The 12,347-nt window shown below is 43.2% G+C and overlaps 1 protein-coding gene across 1 annotated transcript in view; it reads right to left on the bottom strand.

The window, feature by feature from the left end:
* Nucleotides 1-1,663: 1,663 nt before the first annotated feature.
* Nucleotides 1,664-12,347, bottom strand: part of LOC147901734 (uncharacterized) — a 90,338-nt gene continuing 79,654 nt past the window's right edge. Inside the window, exons 13-17 of the mRNA XM_087374744.1 lie at nt 3,280-3,347; nt 3,022-3,186; nt 2,833-2,905; nt 2,598-2,709; nt 1,664-2,071 (exon numbers count right to left, since the gene is read on the bottom strand). Coding sequence (XP_087230870.1) covers nt 2,651-2,709; nt 2,833-2,905; nt 3,022-3,186; nt 3,280-3,347 — 365 coding nt within the window. The 3' untranslated portion in view covers nt 1,664-2,071; nt 2,598-2,650. The remainder of the gene's footprint in view (nt 2,072-2,597; nt 2,710-2,832; nt 2,906-3,021; nt 3,187-3,279; nt 3,348-12,347) is intronic.

The raw sequence follows: 12,347 nt of genomic DNA, 5'->3' as shown, positions 1-12,347 counted from the left end.
CACATGCAGCCCAAAGTGCATATGCCTTAACCTACCAAGGCTTTTAGACACTTCATGATGCCACCTTTAAGAGCATTCCAATGATATAAAACTTATTTGAGAATGCCATTCATAATGCAATGCACCTTGCTTAACAAATTTCAGCAACCTTAAGCTTAAACTGGCACTTACATTCTCTTTATGCAAGTCTCCAAACAGGCTTGCAAACTATATAGGTGCCAACTATATATGTCAACAATGAGTTGTCTTATTCATCTAACGTGTTGTTGAAAGGCCTCTCTTCTTTGTTTTTCCATGATGAGTTTAAATTGGAAATATATCTGCAATCAAGATACCACAAGACTTGTTTGCTGCATTGCACCCATTAAGTTGATAAAGGTAGAAGAAACCCCTCCACTATAATATTGCTACTGCCATTTTATTCCCCTACATACTATATCTATTATTGATCACCATCCTATTTGCAAAAAGGTAAAACAAGAGCTGTTCTGGAGATAATGACGCTACAATGAAGCAATGTGTACCAATGAAGCAATGTAGGTACACAAGTATCGTTCAACAGATAGTTGGTGGTATTGTGTTTGCCATTTGTATGTCAATTGTTAAACTAGCCGCGGAATGTTCATATGTTTCGATCATATGTTACAAATGTAATTAGTACTAATTATGAGTTGGACGAGGAATAGACATATGGTATGGTTCAATGGCTAGGGGCAAACTTTCGAATATCAAGTAATTAAGCACTTCTATTTTTTGGTCATTTTGGGCAAGGCATAAAAAGGATTGGATTAGTTGGGACTGCATCTTTGGATGGACTGAAGAAGCAATGAAGGTCCAATTCCACAGATATTTGGTGTTGTGTTTGCCATTTGTATGTGTAGTGTTGATTAGTTGAAATGTTCATGATGACAAGCTACTAGACATAGGTAGCATATGTATGAGGCCTACATATATATGCATGCAGCCATGAAAAGATGATGGATGTATCATGATGCCATGACAACTTAAAGAATTACCATAGCAGTGTGCGTACATAATACCTACCACTGCCAGCATTAAGAGACCAACTCGATTAATACCAAGAATCCTTCAATTCAATTGCAATGGAATGGTTAGAAAGAACTTCATGGTTGAATCAAACATATAGCAACCTATGAAGTAACCCAAACGTTAAACTTATGCAACCTCTCTCATACCATCAAACACGATAGAATCACTGATGCCACCACCCATATGGAGTGATGACAAAAGGAATAGGATAGTACCATAAGCAGTTACTCCAAAAACACTACATATTGAGTTACAAGCTCAAGATGAGCCATTTGGAAACCCAATGGAGATGACATCAAGCCAGATGGTCCGACATTTTCATTCATAAGGAGAAACCATGAGGGAAAAGGTAAAAATTAACAGCTACTGAAATTCAGCACATTTAGATAATACGAGAAACAGGACATATCTTGCATAGCCACGAGCTTATAGTGCGAGAATTTATGCAGGCATCCTGAAAACTATATACGAAACACAGAGAGGAGACCTTTTAACAAAATGCTACATTATGTACATTGTACCGATAAATGATCACCACAAACAGTCGGATAGGCTGAGCATTCCTTCACATTGAAGAACAGATCTCTACATAGAACAGAAAACTACTACAAATTCAGAAAGCTTAATTTGTTTATCAGAATTACAAAGCACGTACACTGACCCACAGTGAGGCTAGACCCTCAGAAAGCCTCTAAAGAAAAACATACTGAAAATTCGTACCTAGTACAGTGAATCATCAAGGAAGCTAACCCAGCTCTACTCTAATGAAATCGACTGTTCAGCTGGAACCTACCCAATATGACAAGAGGATCTCCTCTGCAAATCAAAAGTGAATTTATAAATTTTCATAGAAGGCCTGATTTTAGATGCTCGCTAACTATTTACACTCCGTAGTGATCACTTATTATTTGAATCTATTACAAAACATAAGGTGAAGTAGTCCATTAAACGGCAGACGAAATCACTGTAGCAGCCTTTAATATCTCAATCAGTGAGTAGTCTCGCAAAAGCGGGACAATTCCTACAAAAAAAAAAAAAAGCTAGAGTTAGCAGTATTTTTGTTTTTTTATGTGCGCGCGCGCGTCTGCATGTGCGTGCCCACGCCACATATCCTTCATGAGCCCACCTCTTCCATGCTTTTTTACTTTCGCATGTCCCTCAAGCAATCACTCTATGATTGCTTGTCTGTTAAGCAGATAGACTATGCTGTCTACTTGTCTTATACTGAGATTTTCTGATTTTGTATTGGCTGACATGCTTTGGAGACTGTTTTTTGTAATATAAAGCTACATGGATTTCACTTCTTTTTTTTAAAAGAGTGTGCGTGTGTGTGTTTCTGGGGAAGGGGGCGTGGTTTTTGTTTTTTGCAAGTGGGTGGTGGGGGGGGCGGGGGGCGGGGGGCTATTTGTGAACTGCACTATTGGACAGTGTGTAGACTTTTAAATTTTGATAACGTATAATAAACTGTTAAAGAGAGACTCAGACCAGAAAACAACCAAATCATTCCAAAATAACAATCAAGCACCTAACATATTGATATTTCTTACCACGAGCTGAAGAATTATCTCATAAAGGGCACTGCTGTATGGAATTACCCAAGTCAATCCCGAGAGGAAACTGCAGGAAGGTTCATCACCTTCCCAATAGCCACAGTTTTGCCTGAATTAAGGTGCATATGCAGGCCTCAGAAAACAGTAACATAATTTGTCTGAGTATTACCTAAGCAATTTAGAAATAGCAAACTTCAGCAACGTCCAAACAGGAATCAGAAGGATAGCTCACCTTCATCCCGAAGAGTGAAGCGCCCTAACTGTGGAAAATCCTCAAACCGCTCCACACAGATAAGGTCATTCACCTGAAAGACCGATCGTTTTGAACTCAAACCAGAACACAGGGAAGGTGGCATCAAAAACACAACCGACCAAATACGTATGAAGAAGCTCAAGGTATATAGAAATTTGAGAATGTTACCTGAATACGAACCACCACAACTGCTCCACTTTTAACAAAAAGTACTTTCTTTTTCATGGGCTTTTTTGTTTTCGGGTCAATCTGTTGTAACAGTTCGATAATTTCACACTCTTCCACCACAGAATGTATGTGAAGAACAGCCTTGTAGCCAGCTGTAAATATTGCCTACGAGCAAACCATAAAGAAAAAACAAAATTAAACAATTTACAGTTGCTTAAAATCTCAAGGGAAGAAAAAAAAACCACTCTGAATGCTTACTTTGTGATCTAGGAGGTCTAATACTTGCAGCTGAGCATCAAATTCAAGTACAGCAGGGATTGGCCTTCCTGTAACCATGTAAGAAGATCATCATTCAGCCCACAGAGTTATTCGTCTTCAAGATCGGTATGCCTTCAGCAACACAGAGTGCTTGTAAAACGATCAAATATGTTTAAAGATCAGATCATGCTTACACACTGGCAAAGCACATCATAAACTTAGTTCATTAAGACAACCCTTTGTAGGTTGCAGACCAGCACAATGAGCTTACTGTCTGAAATCCAGCCTTAATCTCCACAGAGTTTCCCAAACATGACGTGATTTAGCAAAGAAATTAGCATAGGCAAGAATGTACAAAGATCCGGACCTTGGGGGAGGCAAAAAATGCTCTATATACCGCAATCCATCTATAAGAATCCAGGAACACGCCCAAAGAAATTGTCTAAAAGAAGACAAAAAGTGCAGGTCTAGCATTACAAGTTACAAGATTGGAAACCGTAGCCACAACGCATAGCACGCACTAGCTACTATGGCATCCCCACTGACACCATCAGCACCTGATAACTTCGCCTTAGCAAAACATATTCTCTGAAACATACACACATGTCCACACCCCTTGCTGCTGTCTACCTGAATGGCATTATGGCAACCCATGTAACTATCCTCTATCACTATGATTTGGTCTCACATGTGAAGTATCTGCCTACTCTTACCTGAGGTCAGAGATTGGAGTAAGCCACATCACCTTGGGAGGATGTATGTGACAAGATGGGCAACTATGCTCTTCTTTTTTTCTTTTTCTTTTCCTTTATTTTTCCCCCTTTTTTTCCTTTTTTTTTTCTTTCGGGGAGGGGAGGTGGGGGTGTGCACAGGTTATTTGGAAGAGGTGGCAGGTATGGTATGCTGCAAGTAAACTGTGTACTCCATATATTATTGATGGTGGGTTCCATCCAAGTTGCTAAAATACTAACAATTAAGGAGGAGGGTGTCATTGCCTTGGAAAAGATAGCTTAGTTACGAAGAATAATTAGTAATTCTGATTGTGCATCACAGTGTCTCTCTGTGATTTGCTCATGAGTTATAGTCCCTGAGTATCCTTGAAGCTTAATCAATAGAACTTGCTCCATCTTTATGGCTATGAAACAAACAAAAATTGAGGTACAGTCAATCTTACATTCTCATTTCAGCCTTTCATGTTGCTGATACATAGAGTAAACAAGGACAAAGACTAATGTATTAATGGGGGCTCATGTGGGTGTGAGATATGCGTGCATTTATGCTATGCTCTACACCCACCATGGGGCACTTACAATGTCAATGGGGATGCCATCATTAGCTAGTCCTTGCTGAGACAGCCTTCTCGATGATTACCACAAGGTTGAAATGGCACTGCTTGTTTTGTTTTTAGAGGAGCTTTGGCTATCAAATGTTGAAAGAAAAGACGGGGCCCTATTATTGTCACATTCTGAAGTTTTCATTCCTCCAAGAGGTGGTTTGCTAATATTGCCATGATTCTTTTCTAATCGGTGCATTGCCCTATCCGCTATCTTTCCTGAGATCTTTTACTTGGGGAGACAATTGAAATACCTTCATCTTCATAGGCAGCTGTATCTTGAAGGAGGAGAATGTATTGTTCTTTTTTATTAGTAGTAGCCTTTCTCGGGCTGAGTCTGCCCATTCGGGTCTGAGAGTAACAAACTTCGGACGAAGTGCTTTGCATAAATGGACGTGTATGAGCTGCAAACAGGAATACAAAGCAGACCATGTAGGCAGCCATACAACTCCACTTTCATGCAAGAGGCCTGCATTCAGCTTCAGGCAAGATGTGGTAGCACTACGACAACAAGTAGCAGGTAAGGCAGCCAAGGGCAACCAGGTTAACGGCCTGACAGTTCAACTTCTCAAGGGGAGGGGAGCTAGCCTGCATACAACGACCATGGTCCTCATTCCTAGATTAGCCAGGAAGCACACCAGCTAGCAGCAGAGGCAGCAGTTCATGCTGCCCGAGACCCTCCACATGTGGGTGACAAGTACAGCATAAAGGTGGCCTCCTTGGACAGCTTACAGGATCTCTGAGCAGGATTCATGGCTCACTTGACTTGCTCACTGTTGCTGTTCTCAGAACAGCCTGCACTCCTACCTGTGACTGGTGCCACGGCTAATCGCAGGGGTTCTTTTCCCCTGCTCATTACTGCTGATTACTTGCTAGCTTCCCGACTGAATCAAGGCTTGCTTCGCTTTGCTTTCGTTCCCCTCTGCTTGGGGGCCAAGACAACGGTGTTTGGTTGCCACCTCCGTCCCCTTGCTTCCCCTCTTCTTCCCTTTCAGGCTGCCTTTGACAGCCTACGAACGGCTTCTCAGGGGCCTGCAGGGCTGTACATAGGCCCGGCAACAGCAGCTGATGTGCCCAGCACACAGGCCTTTTATAGGCCAGGCAAAGCCAGGCAGGGTCGGCCCAAATAGCCGACCTCGCAGTCTGCTAGGAGGCGGCCCAGAAGTCGGTGCAGCAAGGGTGAGAGTCGGGGCCTCCTAGTTGGGTATTTTGGCCCTGGACTGGTCCTATATAAACCCTCCCTCCCCTCACTGTTTTCTCATCCAATGCCTTGCACAAGTCTCTACCACAGGCAGCACTACACACTAGTTGAGAGGCCAGTTTTGGCAAGGAGTTCCTGAGATTGTTTATTCCAGCGTCTGCTGGATGTTTTGTAAAGCTCATCCTGAGCGAGGTTTCCCACTATTTGGTGGATGTATATATCTAAGTTCTCCCGCATCTCTTAGCTGTCTATTGTGCTACCCCAAGAACACACCTGATGATCACCCTCACCACCTGGCCCCCAATCATCCCTTCCTCTTCCCCTCGTCTCCCCTTCCAGCCTCAAGTTCCCCCTCCCCGCTTCTCCTGCCTCACAACGTCGGAGGGACTTGGCCAGGCTAGGCTTCCTCATCACAGTCCTAGCCCGCCCCTTTTTCTCTATGTCCTCAAGGCCGAAGCCTTGCCTAGGGCCGCCCCTCCTAAGAGAGTTCTAGCGGTTGGGGGCCTTGAACTGTCTTGATGTCCCAAATGATTACCCAATCCACTAGAAATGCCACTCTTGACAACCTCACGAAGGAGAACCTAATGGAGCAGTTCTCATCCTTTGTAGGGCTCTAATCTCACAGCCATAAGAGAGGAGCAATGGACATACCCCTCTTTGACTTTATGATGCATGATCAAATGTTCCTCGTGATGGAGAAGTGGTTGAGACAGCAAGAGAAGGAGCTGTGCATCACCCATGGTCATATTGCTGCTTTTTAGCTAGAGACAAATAAGGCTTGCATTTAGCAATCACTGTGATCTGTTTGGGGGCAAAGGAGCAGGTCGGGTAGGTCACACATTGACTGCTTAATCAGCACGCAAGCATACTAGGAGTAGAGACCTCTTTCTTGCTGAAGTGGGCCTTGAAGGTGGACCTTGAGCCAATCATGCTTTCAGTGTGCCATCACACAAAATGGACTCCAGCCTAGACTCTAGCCCAATCAAGGAGAGTTCATAAGAGGACGGCGGGCCATGGATTGACTTGAAGATGGAATACTCCAAGATCATAATCTCCATGATCATAATCTAGAACAATTATGCACGCCCTTGTCGACAAGACCATAACCTTTCTAGAGACTACTTACTGACGAGAGCCTCCCAAATATGGGCTCTTGGATTGTTGGAGGAGACATAAACAACCTAGAGTTTGAGAAGGACAAGCAAGAAGAGGCACCTCCTCCATGATGGCATCATCAAAGCACAACATATAATCATAGTAAAGATTTAAGGCCATACGGATGATCTCCCGCATGATAGTTGGGCGAGGTGGATAGCAAATGCCATCTAGAGCACTAGTGTTGAGTTGTAGTCTCAAGCACTTCAAAACTGGCATTTTCTTCAGATGTGGGAGAGAGTAAAGAGACGCAACGTAATGTCCATAGAAAGACTCAAGGAATAGAACCCTACTAGGCAAACACAAGAGCATGCACCTTGATCTCGAGGCCACAGAGATCCGTAGTGCCTCACAGTGGCTTGCAGACAAACGCGAGAGTGTGCAGCTTGACCTCAAGGCCACAAAGATCCACACAGTAGAGTTTTCTTATCACTCCTCTAGGTGCACTCGGTCCAATTAATGGATAGGATAATTAGGCATTTTATCAAGTCTGCTGATCCAGGCTCAACAAGAAGGCAACTAAAGCGACTACCAGATGAGAGTGACCAAATCCGCTCCAACTCATAGGCGATCTTAGAGATGACCACCCCCTTCTATCGAAAATTGTTTAGCAGGGGGGACTACCCTCCAATTCTTGAAACAGTTTGAGCGGACACTCTTTCATAGGTCACCTCGTGCATCAGCAAGCACCTTAGAGGCCCTTAAGGCCCTCCTACCTTAGAAGTGCCTATTCAAGGATGGCCCTTCTTTAAGTACTTTTGGAAGAGTATTCATGCTCCCATGCGGTTGGCCTCAAGATTTATCCCTTAGTTGCTTAGTAGAGGATGGATTTGCTTGATCTTGATAGGGGGAGACCTTTCGGTGATCAATCAATAGACCCGATTACTCTTTTGGACACTCGCTAAAAGATCTTACCTAAGGTCTTCGGTTTGCACTTGCGCCTCCATCTTGGTGACATTATTCATGATACACAAACAAGTTTGGTGCAGGAACACAACATGCTCGACAACATCATCTTTGAGAGGTACTGGATTGGACCCATGAGGAGTTTCATCCTATCACAATCCTCTTGGATTTTCAAAAGGTTTATGACAAGGTGGAGTGGGCTTTTTTGGAGGGAACCATGTGAAGGTAAGGTTTCTCGAACCAATGGATTTGGGGAGTCTATGCTTTGTATACAAAGAGTTCCAGTCAAATGCTTATTAGAAGTCACACAAGGGAGACCTTTTCTCTTTCCCGCTCTCCAATGAAAGGGGGGGAAGGACAAATTAGAGAAAGCAGTATAATTGGTAGGAGGGAGAGACATGAAGGGAAAGAAGGAGAGGAAGGGGTAGAGGAAGAGTAATGTTAGAATTACAGATATAATTCAGCAGTGACCAATGTAATTTAATAAGCTAGTTAGGGGCACTTTTCCCTCTTTAAGAGGTTTTTCCCCCTAACCGCAGTTAGTTCACTAACTATGGTTAGTGACTACTAAGGTTTTGTCACTAGGACAAAACCTTATCCCTCACTCTTTCAGTTGTACTCTTACACTCTTCTATTGCAACTAAGCTTTCAGCTCTCAGCTCACCCTCTTGCTCTCTCTCTCCCCCCCAACACTCACATTTGGTATCAGAGCCTTGTTGAGCTCGTGCTCCCAGCCCAAGCTCCTCCTCCTGCTGCATTCCCGTTGGAGCACGCCATCCGTACCTGCACGTACTCTGCCGTACTCTGTCGTACCTGCCCGTACTCTGCCGTACCCGCCCGTACTCTGCCGTACCCGCCCGTACCGTACCTGCTGCTTTCGTTTCTGTACTGCACGCCGTACAACAGTCGTTGTCCATACTGCAGCGCCGTACCAACCTTACCTGCATCAGCGCCGTACCAGTCGTACATACATACGCGCACCTGCCATACCTACTTCCGTACATTATCCATACCTGCTTCCGTACATCGCCGTACCTGTTTTAGTACAGGGCCTGATTTCGTACAGATTGCCATCGCCGTACATCCTGCGATCCCCTCCGTACATGCGGCCGTACGACCTGCTTATCCGTACAATCTGTACTTGGTCGTCTATATTCATTGAACCAGCAGACATTTGCAGTCCTTTGCAGTTATTTGGGTATTTTCAGGTTCACAGTTGCTTGTGAAGCAAACACTGCAGACAAATGTGCAGATTTGGTCTGAAATTTGGGGCTTTCTGCTGAAATTGCAAAATTTGGGGCTTTATGTGCTTTTGCCCTTTTCTAGTCGCAATTTCAAGCTCAAAATTTGGGGCTTTCAATTCTACAGTACAATTTCTTGAAGAAATTTTATATATATATATATATATATATATATACCTTTGTAAGACTAGAATAAGTCCAATCATACAAATTTAGAATTTTTGTTGTTCTAAAGATCAAAAATCTACAAAGAAAATAAAAGAGAAAATGAAAGAGAAGAAAAAACAGGTAAATAAAAACTTTTATGAAAAACAAAAGAAAGACATACTTAGCAAGCAAAGTAACACTTATGTCGTCATCAGTGCCCAAGCATAAGCAGCTATAATGGGTTTCTAAAGACCCGTGGAGTCTCTTGGGCAATATAAAATAAACCCAGTGCTTACTAAAATACGTCAAATAAACAAAAGAGAATGAAAACAAGAAATAAAGAAGAAACGAAGCAGGTGACTTAAGCGAAAATAAACAAGCAAGTCGAGAAACAAAAACTTCCAAAAAACTAGAAACTCTCTCTCTCTCTCTCTCTCTCTCTCTCTCTCTCTCTCTCTGTGTATGGCCTTCCGTGGACCTTTAATAAAATTTCTTTCTTTCTTTCTTTCTCTTATTTGAAACATAACAAGCTAAATGGCCCTTTACACTTATGTCTCGTTTCTACAAAGAGGCAAAAATACATTTCTAACTTAGAAAGCACAAGTATACTCAAACAAACTCTCTTTTGAAACTAAAAGAAAAACGGGCTAAAAGAAAAACAGGGCTGGATTTCAGGTCATCTTTGAGGATGACAAATGTGTTGTCCGAGACAGGGAAAATGATTATGCCTTGAGATTATCTGGTACTCTGCTGCGTGGGCTTTTTCAGCTTGATCTTTTTGAAAAAAGAGCAGCCCATGCTCTTGCAGTTTCTACCCCTACTGCTGCCATGCAGAATGCAGAATTATGGCATGCCCGATATGGCCACATGCATTACAACAGCTTGATGACACTTCAGAAGCACTCTATGGTTGATGCATTGCCACATCTTGAGATACCTCCTCCACATGCCTGTGAAGGGTGCATTTTAGGCAAGATGCATAGATTCCCCTTCAAAAAGGATGGTTCAGTTAAAGCTGTACGCAAATTACAGCTTATACACAGTGATGTCTGTGGTCCCATGAGGACTCCATCATTGGGTGGTCATCTCTACTTTGTTACTTTTATTGATGATTACTCCAATTTCACTTGGGTCTTTGGGCTGAAGCGCGAATCGGAAGTGTTCATGGTGTTTAAACACTTTTCAGCCATGGTTGAAAATGAAACCGGACTCAAGATACAGACATTGCGCACAGATAGAGATGGGGAATACTTGTCTGCAGATTTTGATGCTTTTCTGAAAGGCAAGGGTATTGTGCATCAGCTTACAGTGAGGCTGACCCCTTAGCAAAATGGCAAAGCTGAGAGGAAAAATAGAACTCTTATGGAGATGGACAGATGCATGCTGAAAAACAAACACATGCCTCACAAATTCTAGCTTGAAGGTCTGATGTGTGCCAACTACATTTTAAATCGGGCTTCCACTAAGGCTTTGAAAAAAAAAACTCCCTATGAGGTCTGGAATGGGAGAAAGCCTTCAGTGGATCATTTCCGAGTCTTTGGATGCCTTGCATATGCTCATGTGCCAGTTGAATTTAGGCACAAGTTGTCAGATAAGGCAATTAAGTGCATATTTGTTGGGTACACTGCAGAAAGCAAGGGGTACCGTCTCTACAATCCTGCTACACGCAAGATCATTGTCAGTAGAGATGTGATATTTGCAGAAAATTCAGCTCACACTCAGGCTGAATTTCATATGCCTTCTTCTTCAGAGGATGTTTTTGAGGGGTTACTACCCATTGCTTTGGGTTCCCCTGCTGATATTTTTTATGCAAATCAGAATTTACAGCCACCTCCCGATGCTCCAGTTCAGCCACAAGATGTCTTGCCACCTCCACAGGCAGTGGAACAGGTGGTTCAGCAAGAAATTGCAGACATACATGCAGCAAAAACAGTCCCAAACTGGCTGTTACAGACTCTCAGAGAGAGTAAGATTGATGCTCCATTACCTGGCAGGACTCGCAGAGCAGCAAGGCACATGGAAGGTGCTAATTCAGTGGAATCAGCATATGCAGGTACTCTTCTCGATGAGGAGGAGCCTGCAACATTCAAAGAAGCAAAGGACAATGTGCATTGGATGAATGCCATGCACGATGAGTTGCAGTCCATTAAGAAAAATCAGACTTGGGATGTTGTAGACTTGCCACCAAGTAAACATGCCATTGGCACACGATGGGTTTTCAAGGTGAAACGGAAGCCAAATGGCTCCATTGACAGATACAAGGCAAGGCTGGTTGCTAAAGGCTATGCTCAGAAAAAGGGCAATGGAATGTTCATCAGTTGGACATAAAAACAGCCTTCTTAAATGGAGACTTACTGGAAGAGGTTTATGTCAAACAACCTCCAGGCTTTGAAATTACAGCAAATGCACTTCAGGTATGCGAGCTAAACAAAGCTTTGTATGGGCTGAAACAGGCCCCTCGTGCATGGTATGCCAAGATTCATGCCTTTTTGACCAGCAAGGGGCTGCACAATAGTCCTATTGAGAGCACCCTCTACATAAAGATTGATGGGGGGGAAATTTTAGTCATCCTTCTTTATGTCGATGACTTACTGCTCACAGGGTCCAATGAAGATAATATTGCAGATTTCAAAGCTGATTTGCAGACCACCTTTGACATGTCAAATTTGGGGCTGCTTCACTTTTATTTGGGGATCCAGTTCTCTCAAGAGAGACGTGGCACTGTTATGTCTCAGTCCAAGTATGTGCAAAAACTCTTGGACAGATTTAGCATGCATGATTGTAAGCCCATAGCCACTCCGGGGCTGAAACTCACAATGCATGATGCAGGAGAATCAGTTGATGCCACATCTTACAGTCAGGCGGTTGGATGCCTCATATATCTCTACAACACTAGACCTGATATTGAGTTTGCAGTATCTCAGGTGAGCAGGTATATGCACAGCCCAAAAACTATGCATTGGCAGGCAGTTAAGCGCATCTTCCGTTATTTGCAGGGCACGAAGTCTTTTGGCTTGTTATTTGCCAGGGGGGGTGACTTGCAGATGCATGCCTACAGTGATTCAGATTGGGCTGGTGATTATGA

Source organism: Dipteris shenzhenensis, chromosome 5, assembly GCF_047967505.1.
Source record: "Dipteris shenzhenensis isolate YYH24624 ecotype China chromosome 5, Dip_SZ_1.0, whole genome shotgun sequence".
NCBI lineage: Eukaryota > Viridiplantae > Streptophyta > Polypodiopsida > Gleicheniales > Dipteridaceae > Dipteris > Dipteris shenzhenensis.
The sequence above is the reverse complement of the archived record's forward strand: the minus strand, read 5'-3'. Positions and strand labels throughout refer to the sequence as shown.